The sequence below is a fragment of the Eublepharis macularius genome, chromosome 1 (genome assembly GCF_028583425.1).
Source record: "Eublepharis macularius isolate TG4126 chromosome 1, MPM_Emac_v1.0, whole genome shotgun sequence".
NCBI classification, from domain to species: Eukaryota; Metazoa; Chordata; class Lepidosauria; order Squamata; family Eublepharidae; genus Eublepharis; species Eublepharis macularius.
This window is the reverse complement of record NC_072790.1, coordinates 189876738-189900214: the sequence shown is the minus strand read 5'-3', so window position 1 is coordinate 189900214 and position 23477 is coordinate 189876738. Positions and strand designations below refer to the sequence as shown.

At 41.4% G+C, this 23477-nt stretch overlaps 1 protein-coding gene across 1 annotated transcript in view; it reads right to left on the bottom strand.

Annotated features, from left to right (window-relative positions):
• The window catches only part of USH2A (usherin), an 843391-nt gene that overhangs the window by 98404 nt on the left and 721510 nt on the right, over positions 1–23477 (bottom strand). The window contains exon 60 of the mRNA XM_054970549.1: positions 21694–22048. Coding sequence (XP_054826524.1) covers positions 21694–22048 — 355 coding nt within the window. The remainder of the gene's footprint in view (positions 1–21693; positions 22049–23477) is intronic.

Below are 23477 nucleotides of genomic sequence, written 5' to 3'. Positions count from 1 at the left end.
TCAAATTGATTGACTACGTGAGGAGAGATATATAGAACTATTATAAAAAGATAGAATGAGTAATATATATAGAGAATAAGTCAAATTGTTTGATATAAACGAATGTATGATCTATATGGTTTATGATATATAGAAATACCTGAAATTGAAAAATTGGGATAAATTGTTTATCTAAGATGGAAACAAAGGCTTACAGTTTGGGCATATAATGTTAAAAATAGTTAAGGATGTACTGCTTAGAATAATGGAGAATATATATTTGTTTTAGATAGAGGAAGTTAATAAAAGTAAGGGAAAGGGGACAAAGGGTTGGAAAGCTGTTGGAAGTCAACAAAAAGGGGGGGGGAAAGGGAGGGGGTTAGAGATGAAAAAATTGGGGAAAATTGAATGTAAATGTGGAAATAATGGATTCTAACCCAATAAAAATTTTTCAAAAAAAAAAAAACAAAGGCCAGGCAGGAAAGCTCCCCCAAAGTCACCCACTATTTAGGGAGTGAAAGGCTTTGAAAGAAGTCAAGCAGAGAGCCCCCAAAGTGTGCTGCCTGTCGTCAGAGAGTGGGTGTTTCACAGAGGCCAGTAGCAGCCCTCCCTTGCACCTCAAAAGCCAGGCAGGAAAGCTCCCCCAAAGTCACCCACTATTTAGGGAGTGAAAGGCTTTGAAAGAAGTCAAGCAGAGAGCCCCCAAAGTGTGCTGCCAGTCGTCAGAGAGTGGGTGTTTTACAGAGGCCAGTAGCAGCCCTCCCTTGCACCTCAAAGGCCAGGCAGGAAAGCTCCCCCAAAGTCACCCACTATTTAGGGAGTGAAAGGCTTTGAAAGAAGTCAAGCAGAGAGCCCCCAAAGCGTGCTGCCAGTCGTCAGAGAGTGGGTGTTTCACAGAGGCCAGTAGCAGCCCTCCCTTGCACCTCAAAGGCCAGGCAGGAAAGCTCCCCCAAAGTCACCCACTATTTAGGGAGTGAAAGGCTTTGAAAGAAGTCAAGCAGAGAGCCCCCAAAGCGTGCTGCCAGTCGTCAGAGAGTGGGTGTTTCACAGAGGCCAGTAGCAGCCCTCCCTTGCACCTCAAAGGCCAGGCAGGAAAGCTCCCCCAAAGTCACCCACTATTTAGGGAGTGAAAGGCTTTGAAAGAAGTCAAGCAGAGAGCCCCCAAAGTGTGCTGCCTGTCATCAGAGAGTGGGTGTTTCACAGAGGCCAGTAGCAGCCCTCCCTTGCACCTCAAAGGCCAGGCAGGAAAGCTCCCCCAAAGTCACCCACTATTTAGGGAGTGAAAGGCTTTGAAAGAAGTCAAGCAGAGAGCCCCCAAAGCGTGCTGCCAGTCGTCAGAGAGTGGGTGTTTCACAGAGGCCAGTAGCAGCCCTCCCTTGCACCTCAAAGGCCAGGCAGGAAAGCTCCCCCAAAGTCACCCACTATTTAGGGAGTGAAAACTTTGAAAGAAGTCAAGCAGAGAGCCCCCAAAGTGTGCTGCCTGTCATCAGAGAGTGGGTGTTTCACAGAGGCCAGTAGCAGCCCTCCCTTGCACCTCAAAGGCCAGGCAGGAAAGCTCCCCCAAAGTCACCCACTATTTAGGGAGTGAAAGGCTTTGAAAGAAGTCAAGCAGAGAGCCCCCAAAGCGTGCTGCCAGTCGTCAGAGAGTGGGTGTTTCACAGAGGCCAGTAGCAGCCCTCCCTTGCACCTCAAAAGCCAGGCAGGAAAGCTCCCCCAAAGTCACCCACTATTTAGGGAGTGAAAGGCTTTGAAAGAAGTCAAGCAGAGAGCCCCCAAAGCGTGCTGCCCGTCGTCAGAGAGTGGGTGTTTCACAGAGGCCAGTAGCAGCCCTCCCTTGCACCTCAAAGGCCAGGCAGGAAAGCTCCCCCAAAGTCACCCACTATTTAGGGAGTGAAAGGCTTTGAAAGAAGTCAAGCAGAGAGCCCCCAAAGCGTGCTGCCAGTCGTCAGAGAGTGGGTGTTTCACAGAGCCCAATAGCAGTCTCCCCTTGCACCTCAGCAGCCAAGAAAGAAAGTGGGGGAAAGAAGGAAAGAACTTAAGCAGACAGCGCCCAAAGCTGCCTTGCACCCACTGCGGGTCTGCGAGTGGGTGGGGTCAGAGCACAATAGAACCCACTGGCAACCCAGAAATAAGGAAGAGTTTTTTGGGGGGGGGGGAATTGAGCCCCAGAACCCAAGGATTTGAAAGTGGAAAGAAATCAGAGTAACCCAATAGTACGGTAAAAGGATTTAGAAAAAAAGTGCTCTCAAGAAAACCAGAATTGAAAGGCAAAAAAAATTAAACAGGAATGGAGAATAGAGTAAGCTCTCTTGCAGCCAAAGCCCCAAAGCCCTTCCTAAGGCACGAGCCGCACTCTTGCAAAAAGAAAAACTTCCCCGCAGCAAGCAGTTGCTAAGCTAACTCGCATCCCCGTGCCAGCAAAATGAAGCGGGGCTTCGGGCGCTTTGTCTTTTATACAGAAACGCTAGGCGCTCGCTGTTTGGCTGACAGAGCTGCCAATCAAGGTTTCCTGGGCTGAGATTGGTGTGTTCTAAACGGGGAAGGTGGCTTCACACCGTTGCCTAGGAAATTATTTGAGTGGGGATGGTGGGAATCCTGGCATAATGGGCCAACGGACACATGGACGGAATGCCCCAAAGTTCGGCGCTTTCGTGAAAAGAACACGCGCCCACGGCCCGCGTGTTCACGAACGACGAACTAGGTAAATTCGTGGGGAAATTAGGTCCATTATGCAGTCTGTGCCCACCTCTAACCAGGAGAGATCTCCCTTTTCTTTTTTAGCATTATTAGGTAAGATATTTAATAGCATATTTTTCAGGTTCAGCTTGGGTTGAGCTTGAAAATCTGCATCTCTTCATGTATTTTTATCCAATATCTTTGTGTTTCCTTGCATGTCCACCACATGGGAATAGAATGTTGCATCCATACATTGACATTTCCAGCACTGTCCACTATAACCCTTACTAATTTTACATTTTAATGAGATCTGTGGATTTTATTATTTTTAATGATTTTAACTATTTATAGTATTTAAATTGTGGTTTTTATGATTTTATGATGTTGTGACCTGCCCTGAGCCCACTTGCGGGGAGGGTGGGATATAAACCAAATAAAATAAATAAATAATAAATAAATAAATAAATAAATCTTGCAATATCTTTGGGCGTAATATACCATTTTAGTGATTTCTTAAGCCATAGGTAGTTATGAATATCCTCTTTAGCATCAGTTGTCTCCAATGTAATTTGTCTTCTACTTGGATTTATGATCCAGTCAGTTATCCAAACCAATGCTGCTGCCTGATGATAAAATTTAATATTCAGTACTGCCAATTCTCCTCAAATGTTTTCATATTGTAATACTTTAAATCTTATTCTTGGTTTCTTCCCTTTCCATATGAAATCATTTATTACTTTCTGCCACTAGTTTAGAATCTTTTGGTCTATGTGAATTGACACCATTTGAAACAAAAAAGTTCAAGTGTGGTAATATTTTGGTAATATATTGATCTTATATTTTTGATATTACCAAAAACATATTGCCACATGAAGGGATCTCGAGAAAACCATGACTTTAGACTTTTTCAATTAATTACCAAACCTCCAACATAACAGAAATCCTGAAATGCCTTCAGCAGCCTAAGCCAACCCACTGGGGATTTAGATTAAAAAATAGCATCATCTGGATAAACTAGTATCAGAATCTGATAGGTAGCTAGGTAGGGGCATGGGAATTCACCAATGATAGTGCCCCAGCGAGGCTGTTGAAACAGAGATCAAATAGGGAAGCCCTGCCTTACTCCACAAGACAAAAGGATGTTCTTTGTCAATTTCATCTCAAGGCCACAATGAACATGGGCAGTAGGGTTGTTATACAGAAAACAACCTAAATAAAATCTAATACAACCTTGAAGCATTGTTGCTTAGGAGCTATAGTACACATCCTTCACGCTAGGCTTGCTAGCTGTGTTCCAGGTAAAGAGCATTATTTATATTATATGTACTATAGTTGTCCCTAGAGCAAAACATGTTTCTTCTGAACCAAAATGAAGTTAATTTGGTGCACTTATATTTTCTATTATCAAAGAACACGTCCTTTTAACTCTGAAGAATACAACCAGTGCGGACGCTGACTGCATCCCATGACATAAAATTACTGGTTAGCTCTCCACTTACATTCTTTATCTAGACTTACTCGTAAACTACATCATCATACAGGCAAGCTTAACAAGGATTGAAACCATACATTGTTGAATATTATGCTATAGATGCACTATAATAATGATTTACCTCCTGGATTTTCTGGTCCACACAGGAGTAGCCAGTTGCAAATGATTGTTATAGCACATTGACTGCACAATATGCTACCATGTGTGGCAGTAGCACAGGGTACATAAAAGCACAAATTTGAAATTCCACAATTGTGTTTAATTATTTTTATTTCCTTTTCTCATGCTTCATCTTGGCTAATTTCTCATGAAACCAAGCAAAAAGAACAGCTTTATCTGCTGCTAAGTAGAAAAAGATAACACAGCCGGAATATAATTCATAAATAGTTACTGTCTAATAGAAACAAATACAATGTTTAAGAAAAGAAAGATTACCAAATAAGTTAACAAGTATCAAACAATGAAGCATAAAGAAAGTAACAATACAAGGTTCCAAAATATGTGGGTCAGATGAAATTCTAATTAACCAAATATTATCCCAGAAACAATACTTGTGAATTGTTTAGCTTCAAGAAACTTTAGAAATCTCCACAGTTTGACACTGAGAGATCTCTGTCTTTCGGGGCTACACCTCTGAAGATGCCAGTCACAGCTGCTGGCGAAACGTCAGGCACTACAATGCCAAGACCACGGTGATACAGCCCGGAAAATCCACAACAACCATCGTTCTTTGGCTGTTAAAGCCTTCGACAATATATTGAACTTTAGAAATCATTTGAAGCAACTGATGCATCCCAAACAACATTTTTCAAATGCAAGTTCTCTATTGGATACTCTAGCGCATACCCTGAGCTCTTGTACTGGCAATACGCCCAATTCATTTCAATCAGGGAGCAAATTTATTCTTGCAAAGTAATGTTCAAGGAATATCCATTAAAATAAAAACAGCAGGCTGTGTGGTTAGGGGAGCTCTGTATGTGCCTTGAAACGTCTGTGTTCCACAGAAAAAAGCAAGCAAAAGTCTTGAATCTAGTGAGCATTCTTATATTGCATTTGAGCTGCAGGTTTCTGTCCCCCTCATGTTTTACCTTTCAAAGAGCAGATTTATTTTTCTGTCCTTTCATCACATTGTACTAAAATTTCAAAAAAGCTTTTGATGCTGTGCAGTGACAGAGAATAGAAGATGCATCTAGTTGCAATAGAAAATCAGGTACTTTGTGGCAGCTGTGCAACAGTTGCAGCAACATTGTTTTGCAGAGACAGAAGGCTTTCAGTTTGCTACAAGGATCTGAGGGAACTCAGGAATGTCTGGATTGTGTCAATGGGGGTATGGTTTTTGGTTAATAAATTCTTTATAGCATATGTATGCAATTGTCCTTCCGAACCCACAATATACACAAGAAAAAGGGAGTTGAATGGGAAGGGCTGCTACATGTGTTAATTACCCTCTTTGAATCCTGGCCCCTAACAATTATGGTAATAACAATGGCAACTGTTGCTGAAGCTGGATTTAAAAATCACAGAACTGCTCTTTTACAGTGCAATCCTAAAAAGAGTTACTCCAGTCTAAGCCCATTAAAGTCATTGGGCTTAGACTGGAGTAACTCTTCTTAGGATTGCACTGTTAGTAAATGTGTCTGGAGCCAGAACCTCACTTGATGAATGAAAGTTTGCAACCAACCCTACATGTAGGTCTGTAGCCTGCACTCCTGCAACTATTGAAATCAAAGACAAAATAGCTATTGGTCTTCTCAAATAAGAAGTGTGTTTTATAGAAGATGACTAAAGATAATTAGATCACCTATAGCCACCCAGGAAAAAGAAATGAAGCATTCTCCAGCGTATCAGCATTCTGACCTTCAAAGTATCTTTTAAAGTATGGTCTACCTAACCGTACTTACTGCAGAAATCTGCAAATCAGAGAGAATTCAGCACTTCAGATGTCAAAATATTTGTTAGTTATTCTTGATTTGTACCATTCACTAGCACTAGTATCAATGATCATGGACAGAGAGAGCCATACAGGTCTATTTACATTTAATGACAGAAGGAATGAGAGAGATCCTGTAAGTCAACCAAGAGTAACTGGTAAAAACTAGGAAGGGCCAGCTGATTGTGATGACTTTTTCCACATGGACCTTTGGATTGTGGTTTTCATGTGAATCTGCATAATGATTTTTTGAAAAGAGAATTCCATTTTGGAATGTGAATAACACAAATAACAATAGATGGAACAGATTCAAAAAACAGAAAGAGCTCTTGACACTACTCAGTTTTCAAGACGCTCTATTTCCATACTTGTTCTTTTGTATGCTAGGTTGCCTGCCATTATGTTTATGTAATTCTGACAGTGTTCTTAATGACACACTAACAGATTGTAAAACACGCTGCTGGCATTTACTTGTTTTTTATATTTTTAAAACAATGTCCTTCATGTAACAGTAGTTAAGCGCGGCAGAAGGACATCATTAGAGCCATGGTTAAACTGTAATTTACACCATTAGGAAGGCAGGAGCAATTTTTATTGCCTGGCAATTTTCTTGCTGAAATATTTGGACCATATGGCTCAATTTGTGTAATAACCTTAATTTCAGCACCCTTCAGGTCTGCATTCATCTCCTACGGAATGGTAAAATGCGGTTTAGCAGAAAAGGCAACTGTCTATACTTAGAGAGTTGAGATTAATAACATGTCACGTCCTGTTTTTGGTGAAGGAATTCGAACAGCCGCCAGATGGTATCTCTACAAATAACTGTCAGGGGTCTTGATCTAATCAATACAACGTATTAATACATCTCCCTTCGCTGTTCCTCAAGAGGCTGGTGTGCAACATCTGGAAAGATTGGGGGGACCGCCAAGTAGAAGGCTGATTCTTTTCAGAATCAAACTGAGCCCAATTAATTTTTCATGTATACTTGATAACTGTTTCATAATGAGCTATGTGTCTTGACGGATTTAGGGTTGGCAGTATGGGCTACTCATGCTTCCTATCCCCATTCAGTCCACTTACAGAAACCATCCCATTAATCAAGCTATCTGGCATAAAACTGAAATCTCAGCTCAGCAAGAGATCAATAACTATCCTTAAAAAAAAGAAAGGAAGGAAAAACAGAACTAGGCTCTAGTGGGCATAGGTATCAGCCATGACTTTAGTAATTGCTTTAGCAAAAAAAATAAAACTCAGGGCCATAATCACTGAATGGAAACATATACGGTAAAATTCATTACCTGTTTCCTGTCAAAAACTAACATTTAGGTTTTAGAAAAAATATAATGTAATGTGACTTTTTGGAACAGAGGACATTTGGCTGTTGTTCAGTGAAATTAGTATTATAATAATGTCTATGGCTAACGTTTATATAAAGCAATTAATGCCCATACCCCTTCACAAACAGCTCTGATGATTTCTAAATGTAAAACACTATCCTAGACAACAGTTTCAGGTGGGCAGCCATGTTGGTCGGCGGTTGAACAACAAGATTCAGGTCCAATAGCACTTTAAAACCAACAAGGTTTTCAGAGTATAAACTTTCACGAGTCAAGCTCCTTTTGTTTGTGGAGGCAACGGGCAGGAAGCATTGTTGCAAATTACAGATGAGACATTGGAGAAATTGTATGCATGAGATCAGAAAACAGAGAGAGGATTCTGTCTACGAAGGAGCAGGATACTTAAAAGATCATGCCAGTGAAATGAATAAGGCCTTCCCTTAGGGAGTCAGTAACTCTGATTGTTATCAAGATCATGTTAGTTCAGCATTCACTCGTGGCGCGATAGATACTTCTAGGAGATACATTTTTGAAAATGATTTAGAAGCTAATCTGGGTACCATGCAGGGCTTCAGCCTGAGCTTTGACCAAAGAAAGGAAGTGCAAGATCATCAGCCTCACTCTTCTTGAAGTTTCAAAGTGAGGCCTTCTCTAGTTTGAGACATGAAGCACTTCACCTAGGGATGTATCCAAATTTCATGCAAACTGCTTCAGATCAAAACCCTCAGTTTCTGATATGGGCTCCCCCCATGTGGAATGTAACTGCAGTCATCTTTTTTTCTAGCCATACTGCTGAGGTTCTTTACCATTAAAACTGACACCCCATTTTATATCATTTTCATATTAAATACCTAAAAATAGCGTGATAAAAAAATAGTGTACCATGCATAAATGGCACAGACACAAATGAATTTTTCTGGAACTTCAGCAACAAAAAAATGGACAAAGAGAAAGGCTTAGAACAATACGCAGAAGCAAATGGAAATAAAAACAGTATGATCATTCCTGCCTTGAATCTTGAGATGCTCGGGAGAAAGGCAAGGATGTAAATATTTTAAATAAAAATAATGAGTAACAATAAATATCCTTAGAGCAACCTTCTTGCTCCTTCCTGCTACAAACTGTCCAGCCTGCCTGGGAACTCCTATGGCAATGGTTCTCAATTGCTGGTGACTTGAGGACCCCCATTTTGATTTTAAATATTTCACAGACCTCTCCAAACCTTCACCTCTGCTATCACCTACACCTGCCATGTGCTGGACAGACCTTTTTCATAATGTGCATGACAAGCTGTTCATTCCCGGAAGAGGCTTCCATCCTCTCACATCCATTGGTTTTTATTGTCTAGGGACACAGAGAGACATCTCACTGTTTCTATTCTGAAATCCTTTGCACCAGCAAAGTGAGTTCAATTTTATACCAGAGCTTACTATGATGACTTTACATTACTTCCTTGCTGTCATTCAACCAAAGTTTCTAGGACTGTTCTATAGATTTCAGACAACCAATCACAACGTTTTATGGTTAGTGAGCTGAGGTGATCTAGAAAGTAGAGGACAGTGTCCAGTAACAATTCTGTGAGCTCCTGCCTTCTGAAAGCCAATGCTGCAGGGTGGCAATTGGCTGGCATCTGCTGATATTATAAAGAAAACTCTCCTCCAAATTTAGATTAGTTTTACACACCTGTCTGGGCGCGGGGTATGGATACACCTCCCAGCTATGCTGTAGCAACAGTGTCAGGGATGGAGATGACCAAGGGGTTCTCAGGACAGGCCAACCTTTCTTTATGCTTTCTCTCTGGTTACATGTCTGCTGAGTTAGCGTTCCATGTCAGGCTTTCCATGTCAGGCTTCCCACTTGCTTGCCAGTGGCAGGCAATCTCCTGAGGATTTGCTGGGTTACTCGCCAATTGCTGACAATCGGCAGGAGGTGGTAAGTTTCCCAGAGAAAGCATGCACTGGGTGAGTTCCCAGTGGGGAGCAACAATGTCACTTCCTGAAGTGACGTTGTTGTGCCAGCTGCAGGGATGCTCCCATGCTTTGCTGGGGCCAAATTTGGCCCCAAACAGGTCAGAATTAGGCCCATGCAAAGCGCAGGAGGATGCTCATGGCCAATGGGTTGACATCACTTCCCAGAAATGATGTCATCGCACAAGCGCTGGGAGTATGAACATTCAAAGCGCTCATGTGAAAACACAGATGCGAGAGACACGAGTTAAGTGCCAGGTTCTCCCCTCCCCTCTGAGAGGGTATAGGGATCTGGCAACCCTATCTACAGCGAATAGTACATCTAGTGAAGATACCGTAAAATAGACTTAAACCAAGTATTTTATAGTGACGGGGAAGGGGGAAAAATACTAGAGATTAGAGGTGGGCATTTTCCAGAAAACGGACCTAAATTTGACATAGTCTGGCCAGGTTCATGGTTCACAAACACGCAGATCGTGGGACTCACATTTTCACGAATTTTGGTCCATTTGGGCCAGTTCATTGGTCTGTGGTCCGTGAGTCCAGACATCCTGGTGCCAATCTGTCAGTTCCCTAGGCAATGGAGGGGACCTTTTGCAACCTTTAAAAACTTGATAGGCAGCTCTGCTTGCCAAGCAGAGAGCTCCCATTCTGCTCTACAGAGCAAGGAGCAAGAATTGATTCTCTAGGCAATGGGTGGGAAGGTGTCTGTGTGGTGAGTGAGGGGGCTCTTCTCCCACCCTTTTCTGTTTGATTTTGCCTTATTGCAACTTTTTTGGTACTGCTAGCCAATGCAAGTCAATTGGCATTTACAACTCCTAGTATCTACTGGAAGTTTCCTGGGGGCTGTCGCATTGGGGGTGTGTGTGTGTCTGTAACTCGGATGTCCAAAATGCTATCTTGACCAAACTTGGAGGGTGGCTGGAGGAGAGGCTGCTGAAGATTCTCTGTGAGTTTGGGCTCTCTGAGTGTGAAGGGGAGGAGCCAGGGCTGCCAGAAGTGATGGACCAACAAACTGGTCCATGAACAGGGCTTGTCTGTGAAAAGTTTGTGGTCTGTGAAAATCGATGGAATTCTCCTGAAGTTCATACTCTTCAGCTCAGAATGCAAGTTTCAGCAACCCAGGAAAGACTGGATGCAGACTGAAATGAGCATCATAATTGTACAATTCTCCTCTAGCTCAGATGAGAAATCTAAATCCAAGAAGAATTATTTCCTGCCCTCTTCTACCCAACTCTGATATGTCTGTACTGGTGTTGGGGAGTGATGGGGTAGTGTTGGCTGACAACTGAGGGGAAATGCAATTTATGATGCCTTCTTCCATTTTTCTTTTTCTCTTCTCCCACAACCAGTGACTTGACACCCAGGGTACTCTGGGAACTATCGTCTCCCACAACATCTATATTGTATGTCAGATATAAGAATTGAATTTCCCAGAATGCATCTGGTGTTTTGTATGCTATACATCACATGTGCTTGGCACTTAATGTCCAGTGTCAGGTTTTCTGGGGACTACTGGACACCACAGATGCTATTCTTATAGTGACTTTTCCTGTCCTTTTCCCATGGTAAACATTCTAAAAATTAAAGAGAATGAGGGAATGAAGGAAGGAGAGAGAAAACACAAATGTTCATTCCTCTTAACTCTCTTTGGAAAATATCATAGCACTCCCCAGTAGAATGCAGAATGAGCTGGTATTTTGTTTTAATTAATTTACTTGATTTATACCTTGTGTTTCTCCTTAGCAGGACCCTAAGCAACTTATATCATTCTCCTCTCCTCTATTTTATCCTCATAACAACTCTGTGAGGTAGATTTTGCTCAGCGTGTATGACCAGCTCAAGATCATCCAGTAAGTTTCCATGGCAGAGCTGAGTTCAACCTGGGCCTTTTAGATCCTAGGCCAACACTCTTACAACTATGCTATGGTATGTGAGAAATGAGGAGAGGGGAGGAGAGGAGGCTTGGTGTAGGGTTGTCAGGTCCCCCTGGCAACTGGTGGGGGAGAGTGGTGGAAACGCATGCCTGTCATCCCCATTCAATGACATTGGGAGCAATGGTGTCACACTGGGGCTGATTCCCCAGTTAAGAATCACTCTGTGTCATGCTGGGACATTTCCCCTATGTTTTTGGTGGATCACATCTGTCACATTTTTATTCCACCCTCCCTCAAATGAGTTCTGGGCAGTATACATGTTTTTTTCCTCCTGTTTTAAATGCAAAACAAACAGGTGAGATAGATTAGATGGACAAAGTGACTGGCTCAGAGTTGCCCAGTGAACTTCATGGCAGAATGGGGATTTGAACAAGGGTGTTTCCAGTCGTGGTCAAACACTCTAACCAATATACTCAATACTACCTCTTTACTATATAATTAACAAAAGCATCTGTCTCTCCAAGTTGTTTGTCTTCAGTATAATACAACTGCCTCTCCCCTCTCACCTTCATGCCTTACTTGACTTATTTTATGTTTTGCAACTGACACAAGGCTTTGAACTTCCTGATCAGGTAGCTGGTGGGCAGTCTGGGGGCTACAGCCAGTCTGGAAATCCGTTATGAAGAGTCTAGAATCATTAGTGTATACACAAATTTCTGAGCACTTGTTGATTCCAAGGCATCGTTTACATGTTTCTGTCTAATTCTTATGATTAATAGATTAAGAGACAACACTACATCTTAAACACGACTCTTGTCAGTGCAAAGGTGCAATACAATAATGTCAGCAATTCCTAACAGCTCAGAAAAACAGATCAAAAATTAGCATCTTAAAAGCAGAATTCAAATAAAAGACAATTTGAAAAACATGCGTCAAGTGTGGGTCTTTTTGTATTGGAATGTAAATGTCTCTACTAGAGAGGCTGCTGGTTGCTGTAAATTAAAAAATCTCTTCACAGTTAAATGTAATTAAATACTCTAACAGAGATTTCAGTAATTTAAATGTTGCAGTATTGTTGTAATATTTTTCTAGGCTTCAGGAGTTCACAATTGTTTGGCCCAATCCAGTCTGGGAACACTGGAGAAGTTATCACCCATCAAGGTAATTACTTTCAAGTTGAAATAATTACTCCATCAATGTTAATGGTCTTTCAACTTCAATAAAGCACTCACCTGCCGATAATCACTGCTAACCTCTTGCTCTCATGCAATTCCCTCTCTATTTAGCGGGTTATATTACAGCCGTTAGAGTGGTCACTTGTCCTGAACATCTGCTGAATTTCACTTTGCTTGGCTGTGAACCATAAAAAAATTAGTCATCTGTGTATGATTTCCCCATAACCCAGAAGCCCTTGCAGAGCTAAGGATATGATCTTCTAGGTCTAATAGGGCATGTCTGGGGCAGCCATCTTGTTTCTGCTGGTGGCTACTCTCTATGCTACCAGCAGCACAGCAATTCAATTAACATTTGCCCCCTCAAAGCCACTGGCAGAGCTTGGTCTTTCCTAAGTGGCACATAGGCTAAATTAGTGGCAAGTGCAGCTCTCAAGTGTTTTTTATTAGGTTGTAGTGTTGCAATTTTTTTTTAAAAAAAATCCGTAACTTAATCAAAAATTTAAAATGTGTACCAAAGCATCTAGAGGGTAAACTTTGCTTAATTTTCCTTTTCATTATTTTATTTAATAATAATAGTTGAGACTCCTTCATCTATGTATAACGAAGGGGCTTATGTGTTTTAAGTAATTTTTCTATGTTTTTAACATCATAGCTTTATTGTTTGGTGTTTATGTTTTGCTTTGCTTAAGTGTTTTACTTAGTTTTATTTTGCTTGATTGTGATGACCTTAGCCACATACAATAAATATTTTGAATCAGAATAATAATATTGAACAGTAGCAGAACAGAAATTGCTATGAAATAGTCTATTTATGAGATTTCACAGAAAATATTTTTATGACTCATCATGACAAAGTATATATGCAATGAGATTGGGAAGCAGGAGCTGTTTTCTGAGTTTTTATTAGGCCTGAAGAAATGAGGACCTGTTCTCCTTTCTCACTTGAAGTTCATCAGTGACTTCCAATTTAATTCCAATTGTAATTTGCGATTGCATTCAAACTGGAAACTATGAACTGTGCTTGCCGTCCAAACCAGGATGCAAGCCATCTTAGGGCCAACTTCAAACCACAGTTTGCAGTCCTGGTCTGAACTCATAAAATGTGGTTTGCACTCCCCACCCCAGCCCAAGATATAGTAGTAAACTAATGAAGTACTGACTCCTGTGGGCAAGGGGGAGGAGGTTAGAGGGAAACATGCATGATGTAGTTGTTAAAGTGTTGCACTACGATCAGAGAGACCTGGTTTCGAATTTCTACTCTGCAAGTCACTCTCTTCAGCCTTATCTACCTCACAGGGTTGTTGTGAGGATAAAGTGAAAGAGGGGAGAGCCATGTTGCTAGCCACTTTGGGTCCCCACTGGGGAGAACATTGTGGCTTAAATATTGAAATAAATAAGCACAGGGCTTATTCACATAGCAACTAACAGTGAAATCCTAAGAAGAATTATTCCAGTCTAAACCCTCTGAAGTCAACGGGCTTAAGACTGGAGTAAATCTTTTTAGGATTGCACTGTATGTGACTGAATCAACAGTCCTTCATTTTAATGGGACTAGAGACACAGGTGCCTCCTGAACTTCAGGCAGAACTCTTCTCTCACAATTGTTTTGCTGTATTAAAAACACTGCACCAAATTTTGGTGGCTGACATTTAACACATAATATATTAGTTTCTCCAGCATTGCACAGCATTGTGTAGTATAAGAACAGAGTCTAACTAATGAAATAAAGGACAGAGCTCAATGCTTGTTCAATACTTTAAGTCTTGCAAAGTAATGAGGAAGCTGGTGAGAATGACTAATGGCGTATCCCACAAGAGGGCTCCAGCTGAGATGCTTTAGGAGACATCAATGATTTAACTTAGTACCCCAGAAAGCTGTATTTTAAAGGGACATAAGTTTAATCATTGGGATGCTAGTTCCTTTAATAAAATTAGATTTTAATTTAAATGTTTCATTTACAAATCTGCAGTTAAGGGTACATCAGCAATTTGATGGCAAAATTCCATTTCCACCACAACACTGTAACTTTCAAACATGATATCTACATTTCAGCCTCTTCCGGAACTGTACTAATGCACATGGATAATCTCTATGCCTAGTCTCTGGTTAGGTCATCATTAGAAATGCCATTGAAGTTTGAGAAAGATTCCAGGAACAGAAGCTACATGACAAGGGACAATCCTTTAATGACATCCTTTGGCAGACCACTGGCCCTATTATCTATTGCAGAAATAGTCTGACTACCAGCACAGGCTAAATTTCTATCCCTACGTGGATTGTATGTGCTAAATAAACGTAACCCAATACCAAAGAAAGTGCTCCATCCAATGTGCTCTAGGTTACAGTAAGGACAATTTTTTTCTATATAAATTACTAAGTGAGAAAGACTACACAAACATTAATAAACGCTAAATAAAAAATTCAACTTTCATGTAAATGGAAAAAAAGCCTTGTGCAGAAGCAAAAATTTACATAGTGAAAAATGAAAGAGTTTCAATAATAGATACAGAAAAATGAACAGTTATTTTAACCATATTTGTTAAGTTATGCAAATATTTCTGAGTTCTTATTTCAGTTCAGGTTTCCCAGAGAAATAGTTTCCAGCGCCAAGAAAATACTAATTTAAAAAGCATTACATGCTGATGCTAAAGAAACATACTGTGGTAACATTATTTAAAAAGCCATTTTGGTACATTTTATTATCCTCAATACAACCATCATGGATATTTTGTGTTGTTGTTGGCATGGGGAGGAAGACAGTTCAATGCCTGATTGGAGAGAGGAATTCTGAAGCTAAGCAACATGCTGAACCATACTTGAAAATGTTGCTTCAAAAACCCAGCAACAACTACAATCGGTCCTTCTGGAAACTGCAACCTTAGAGATGGGATTTTAAAAGTTCTTACAAGACAGTTAAGTATTCGATCAGGTCTGTAGTTATTGCAGTTTGGTGGGAAAGAATAAACGTTCTATGGTATGTAAAAACATGGAATCTAGGTATGTTATGGCAAAGAAGAGAAAGGACAGCAGAGCATCAGGCATTTATATATACCTGCCATCTAAATTCTTATTAAGCAGCTAGAGAATTATCAATCTTATACACCTGCCAACATTGCAGAAAATCAAGAGAAAGATTAAAAGGGAAACTCCAAACCTCAACTCTGAATGGTTTAGGATAGCGACCTAAGGCCTACCCTACCTTATTCTGGAGACACACTGGTGCCAAGTAGACATGGGCACGAACCACAAAAAAAACTCAACCGTATGGTTCATGGGTTTCCATGAACCAGGAACCACGAACTCCCAAGAACTGGAGCAAGTTCCTGAACCAGTTTGTGGTTCATGGGGTTTAAATTCCCCTTTCCAGCTGCTTAGCAGCAGGGAAAGGGGCATTTAATCATTTAAAGGGCCTTCTTCCTGCTGCTTGCAAGCAGCAGGTCCCTTTAAACTATCAGCTGGCAGGCGATGGGGGGGGGGTTCCCCCCACCTGCCAGCTGATAGTTTAAAGGGACCTGCCACTTGCAAGCAGCAAGGCCCTTTAAACAGCCCCAAACCCACAAACCCCAGCCCCAGCCCCAGCCCCCACCCCCAGCCCCAGCCTCACACTTACCTTGTTTTCTCTGTGGCTGCAGCCTCCTCCCCCTCCTCCTGCGAGGGGCAGGAAGGCTGTTTTCGGCTTCCTTCACCACTGCACGGGCCTGCAAAGTGGCAGAGGAGGCTGAAAACGGCCTTCTCACCCCTCAAATGGCTGCCGCAGCTGCGTTTTGTGGGATTTGGGTGTTTAAAGGACCCTGCTGCTTGCAAGTGACAGGAAAAGTTTAAACTGCCCTTTAATACGAACCAAACAAACCAGTAGACCAGTTCATGGACGTTCATGGAAACGAGCTTCCATGAACCACTGGTTCACGAACCACGAACCGGGCTAGTTCGTGGGTTTTTTAGTTTGTATTCAGGTTCGTACCATCTCTAGTGCCAAGCCATGCCTGCATAACTGGCATACTCCCAGAGCCTGAATGCATGGCATCATGGTTGTGTCAGGGTAGGAGCAGGGCTTAGTTGGCACCCAAGGTCTCCAGTTTTGATCATGCACTGAATGCTGATGTAACATTATATGGGCATGAGCCCTGGTGTAGCTTTAAAAATTTCCTAAGAACAAATGTAAAATACAAGTTGCTTCCTTCAAGCTCCACCCCCCAAGCCCCAGCACATACTACCTAGGATACAAACTAAGCATGTAGTCAGCAACAGCTCTCCTAAGCACTACACAAACTACAGCCAGGATACCTATAACTCTAATGATATGGTGCACATCTTGGGCTATATCTCGCTCTGGGCTCCTGGGAAACACAGGGAGGTTCTTGCTCAAACTGTGACTGTGGCCACTATTTCCGCATAGTCCCTACCATGAGTACCTACTCTGTGTCTCAACAATTGTGGCTGCTTCTGCATGGAGTTTTTACCCTGAATGAAGAGCAGCATGCCCCCCATTTTTGGGGAGCTCTGACATTGTGCCATGCTCTGAATACAACACGTGGAGCTCCAAGATCTTCCCTGTTGAAACCGATCAAATGAAAACCTCTTTGGGTCTGATTTAAAAGGGTTATGTAGGCTAGCTGTGTGGACAGAGTTTCTGTGAGTAAGCTCTGACTGCAGTGAATCTGGGGAATGCGCAGAGCTTAGGTCTGCTTTCAAAATAGCACATTACTCCTTCCTTTTTAGCCATTTTATTTTTTTCTCTTTCTACCCATGAAAACTCATTGGGGGTATAGCTGGTGCTGCAGCTCAGCTGTGAAGGGGGGCCAGGGTGTTGCCAGATGCAGAAATATTAGATTACAATTCTGTATTTTTTCACATTAGTGGCAGAAGCTGTTAGGGTGAGAGCTTTTTGGAAGAAGGAGGGTCTCCCCTCAGACCCTGTTGTACCCACATACACAGGTGTATCATGTATCAGGATGTAGATAATGGGAAAAATGAGCTGAAAATACACACAGAAATTGCTGGTTCAGCTCATTAAAGCAGTTTCTGGAACGCTGAACCAAATTCATAAAACTAAATTGTAATGAGTCCTTCCCACCAAAAGGGCTGTATATTTCACTTCGTACCTTCCAGTAGCAGGCAGGCACTGGGCTCGCCTTGCAGGGCAGAGGCTTATTTTTCTGAACAGCACCATTCAGATCCCAAGGGCACGAAGGGAAGGGGGAATGAGACCAATGTCTCTGGCGTGAATGCATCTTCCCACTCCCCAGCTCATAGCTTCCTGGGAAATGGCATTCTCTCCCTCCCTGCCGATTGCGTCCTCACAAGAGGAGCTTCCTCCCCTCCTATCAGTTTTGGAAACATTTGGAAAGGAGACTTCAATCGAAGGCTGCAATTCAAAATGCACTTCCCTGAGAGTAAGCATTACTGAATAAAATGGGACTTACATCTGAGTAGACCTGTTTAGGATTGCTTAAATAGTCTTTCAGGGCTCTCTCTTTTTCTGAATCAAATGGCAAATGTGTATACTCCCCTCTTTCAAAAACAACCTCCCACAGCAAAAGGAAAACTTATGGGGAAAACATAGGTATGTTTGGGCTGGGGTGGGGGTGGTTCAGTCAAACATTCTGTCTGCCTTCCTGCACTAGAGAAGAATGGCAGCAAGAACATCACATTTTGCCGCAGAATGCTGAACATCAAAAGGCTTTGGATTCACCCCTCATTGTGAGAACGAAACTACAAAGAACAAGGATACGGGAAACCAACAGGCAACAGCAGAATGCAAAGGAGAGGTCTCCTTGGGAATGCCCTGCTGCCACTGCTCCACCCATCGACACTTGCCTTCTACGAGTTCGTTGTTATCTATGTGTGTTACTGTGCTTGAGGAAAAACTCAGTGTATCAGTGGTTTAGACCAAGAGGGGGGCTTACAGGGCCTCATTTCCCCACTCTATCCCTTGAAAAGAACAGCATGCTTTTGTACACATGTGGCAAATGCATGCACCATGGACCAAAATTAATTAAGACAACAACAAAAAATGGCTGACATGGAATAAACTAGTAATGATATGAATCTATTCTGGAGCCTCCAAAACCAAAACTGATACAGAAAGTTTCTTGGTGTGCTTCCCTAGTCAGGACTCCAGCACTAGGTCTCAACCAGGAGAGGCTTTCACAGGAGACTTGTCCACCTATGGAATTCTCTGGCTCATCACCAGGATCCCAAGAACAATGCATGCAGTCGTTCCATACAGAGCTTCCTCTAGATGATGGAATACACCCTTAAGCAGCTCAAAATCTCCCATCACAGAGCTGCACTTTGGAGGAGGATCTATATTCTGATTCCTGTCATTTTCAAGGTCCCATTAGGGGGACAGCATAAAGGATAAGGCAACCAAGCTGAACTGAAGCCTGATCTTTGCTGGTCCGGCATCCTCTTTGAAACCAGTTCTTGCCTAGAATTATCTAGACAGCTCCTTTGATGACCTGATTCTTGTCATTCTGGCCCTCAGTCCTTCCCTGCTAGCCCAAGGACTTGCCCTAAACCTGGAAACAGGAGGCAGAACCAGGCTATCAGAAGACTGCAAGAGGTCCTAGAGGTCATATTGGGGGTGCTCCTCCTAATAATTTTTCTTCCACGATTTAAACTTAAAATGCTGCCACAGTAGATGATAAATAAGTCTCCAGTCAAATTCTGCCATCTCCTTCAAGTGTAAATTCACATTCAGATAGACTGGAGGTTGCTTCTGGGACTTCATTTCTTTATCATATTTTCAATACAGTGCCAATCTAATGCCAAGCCTGGGATACATCATTGCTGGGCCTGCTTCATAGCATGTTTCTGGTCAAAAGACATACCACCATATACTATCATCAGTTTTGCTATTTCTAACATAAGATGATAGCATTGCTTTCTTTTTAGGGTGCTGTGTTTGTTAAGGTCTGCTCTTAGTAAAAGCTATTATAGAAATACTATTGTTGCTGCTGGTGAAAGTTTTTTTTTTCTTTTTGTAGTAGTTAATTTATTTCTGATTGTGAAGAGTTATGAGGCAAATCTCCCTAATTACTAAACATAAATCACAGATGTCAAACTAATGTTAATTTTGCTATCATGCTTAAACCAGCATGGTCTTAAAATATGTAAAGAAAAAATTACATTCCACGAATCTGAAAATATCTGATTTTGTTTCAATTTTAGACTTCAAGCTGAAATCCTAAGCCTATTTAATGGGAAACAAGCTCCACTGAACTTTAATTTAATTCCAAGTAAGCATATTTGGGATTTGACTGTTCATATACAAGTGATTCAGCCACTTCTCCTTCACCCCTTGGCCAAACTGTACATGAATAATTAGATAGCACGCATTGCATATGCATTTGTATACCATAATGAATTCATAAAAGGAATGTGCCACAACATGCAATAAATGTAAGATAGAGAAATGGCAGAGAAACTGCATGAATTCCTTATGTCTGTTTTCACTGTGGAAGATGTGGGCTGCATACTTACGCTAGAACCACTGCTGTCAGGAAAAGTGTCCGAACAACTGAGTCAAATTGAAGTGATGAAAGATGAAGTTCTAGGACTATTGGGCAACACAATATGACTAAGTTTTGCGGTTTGAATGGTGTACACCCAAGGGTTCTTTCTAGTGCAATCATAAGAATTACTCCTTGCTAAGATTACTAAATTGTATGGGCTTAGAAGGGTGTAATTTAGGATCACACTGTAACAAACTCAAATGCGAAACTGTTGATTTTCTAACCAGTGCATCAACTTGTCACTTAAACAAGCCTCTCTAAGAGAGGGCTGGAAACTAGGTAATGTTACACCAATTTTTAACAAGAGGCTCAGAGGAGATCCAAGGAATTACAGGCTAGTTAGCCTAATGTCTATTCTGGGTAAATTAGTGGAAACTGTTACTATGTAGTTAGAAGAACAAAGCCTGTTAAGGGAAAATCAGCATGCAATGGAGTTCTTTTTTGGTGTTTTGTAGACAAAGGTAATACGGTAGTTATTAGATACTTGGACTTCAAATATCTTCTGAGTAAAATTAGAAGTCATGGTATAAGAGGATGGGATAGATCCTCTTATGGATTAAAACTTGGTTAACAACAGGAAGCCGAGTGAAGGAATAAAAGAAGAAGTGATCAGTGGGGTTCCGCAAACACCAGAGCTATTTCATTAGTTCATAAATAATCTGTGATTTGGGGATGAGTAGTGCAGTGATCACATTTGCAGAGGATACAAAAATATTCAGCATGGGCAAAATGAAGATGGATTATGAAAAACTCTAGGAGAATCTCTCTAAACTGGGTAAGTAGGCAGCAAGGTGGCAAATGAAGTTCTGTGTAAATAAGTGTAAGGAGATGCACATTGGAACAAATTTTTTCCCCTAAATTCAAATATATGCTGAAGGAGTATAAACTCACTTAGAAATAAAGTGATCTTGGGGCTGTGGACAACTTGATGAAAATGTTGACCCAGTTTGTGGTGGCATTGAAAAAGGCAAACTCCATGCTGTGAACTATTAGGAGCGGGACTAAAAATAATGTAATGGCCTTATTTACATCTATGGTACAGCCTTATTTGGAATACTGTGTAGGGGCCTGGCTGCTGTTTCTCAGAAAAGATATTGTAGAGCTGAGAAAAGTGCACAAAAGGACAGCCTAGATGATTAAGGGGATAAAGCACCTTTCCTATGAGGAAAAGTGCAAGGGTTTGGGACCTTTCAGTTGAAAAAAAAGAGTAAGGGGGACATGAGAGAGGCTTATAAAATTAAGCATGGGGAGAAAGTGGACACGGAACGTTTTCTCCCTCTCCCATACTACTAGAACTCATCATGGACACCCAATGAATGTGGGGCACAATAAATTCAAGATGGAGAAAAGCAAATATTTCAATGAATGATTAAACTTTGGAATTCAGTGCCTGTGGATATAATGATCACCAGTAGAATAGATGGCTTTAGAAGGGGATTATACTGATTCATTGAAAATTGATTCATTAATTACTATTAGTCACGATGATTAAAGGGAATCTCCAAATCTAGAGGCAGCAAACCTTTGAATACCAATGCTAAATACCAGTGATAAAACTTCTGAATCTCGGGGCTAAAAGGTAACATCATGGGAAGGCCTTGGCCTCAATTCCCTGTTTGTTGAGTCTCAAGGGCAGCTGGTTGGCCTCCGTATGAAACAGAATGCTGGACTAGATGACCACAGGTCCGATCCAGAGCGGCTTTTCTTGTGTTTATAAATATTGGATAATTAATTATTTCTTACCGGTACAGTCAGTGCAGTAACAGCTGGGGTGTTAAATGTTGGGTCACTTTGTCTCTCTTGATAGACAACTCGATATTGAGAAATAACACCATTAGAAGAAGTCGGGCTGGTCCAGTTTAGTAGTACTGAGTAAGCACTTATAGCTTGGGCCCAGGGGGCTTTCAAACCCCAAGGTGGAGCTTCAAGAGTCTGCGTTGAAGACCACAGACTATCCACAGACCCCTTGGAATTCTGAGCCCTGATGCGATATTCATACTCTGTGAATGGCTGAAGTGCGTCAGTAGCATCGATAAATTCCAAAGCACCTTCAGACCAAATGAAGATAAGCAGTTCCTCTCGAGTGCCCACAGGACGCCTGAAAGTCATATAAAAATGTTACTGTATGTAACACAATAGTATCTTACGATAATAAGAGAATGTGATTCTCTTACGCACAAACTGTAAAATCACTGTAACTTTACAAAGGAATTGCTCTTTGTCTCCCAGTTATCAGCCTATTGTATTGGATTTTTTCTTTAAAAAATGAAAATAAAAATACTTGATCCCATGTTTTTAAAAGCCAGAAGTTTCCAAACTCTGAAAAAAAATGTAGGCAATATTTCAAAGGTGTGTTTTAAATTCTAAAACAAAAGATTGAATACTGCACAGAAGGCAGGACTCAGTAGCAATTTCAACCTTAGCACTGGTATATACATAGATAAAAATTGCTTGATTTCCAGTATATGCATTATAAACTGTAACTGGGAAAGAAAATATTATCTATATATCTAATTCTGAACTTGGCCCTAGAGTGCAGATCCACACAATGGGGTCAGAGTCAGACAAGGAAATTTTTCGACAAACTTTGGATATAAACTACCCAAGTTTGCAGAAAAAACTGAAATTTCAAAAATTTTCATTGAGGGTTTAATTTCCCCACCCACATCACATAATGTGAATTGAAGAAAGGGTGGGAGAAGACAGATAAAAGTGGCAATAGAAAAGAGCAAAAGTCTAGTAGCTCCTATGAGACTAATGAAATTTGTGGTAGGGTATGAATTTTCGTGAGTCACAGCTCACTTCTTCATACTCTACCACAAATTTTGTTAGTCTTATAGGTGCTACTAGACTCTTGCTCTTTTCTACTGCTGCAGACAGACTAACACGGCTACCCATCTAGATAGAAGTGGGTTGGACTGAAGAAGAGGGTTTGCAGGAGCTGACATGTGGAAAAATGAAGACTGGGGAAAGATGAAGACTGGGGAGGTGGAGGTAGACAGATAAAGGTGGCAGAAGAGAAGAAAAGGGGAGAAGCTGCTGGAGTTTTCATGGGGAGGGAAAGTTGAAATGGCAAACCATCTCTGTTAGTCTCTTGCCATGAAAACCCCACCAGGCATCACCATAAGTCAACTCTGACTTGAGAGCACTCTCCACACACACGTAATTCAATAAAAAGAATGAAATAAAAACTTATAAACATACATAACACCAAAAACCAGGGAGGAGGCCAATAACAGTTTTGGGGGGTATGCCAAAGAGGGGGAAAAGTCTTCAACTGCTCGCAGAAGGAAACAGTAGAGGGAGACTGATACATCTCCCTGGGGAGAGAATTCTAAAGTTTTGTGAGAAGATGGTTGGTTAGGTATGCTTGCCACATGCCATACAGGTTTTTAAAGATCAATACCAGCAGTTCGAATTGAGCCTGGAAACAAATTGGGAGCCAGTGTACATGGAATGAGACTGGAGTGATATGGTCCCTATGACCCACTCCGTCTAGTCAACATTATGGCTGCAGCATTCTGTAC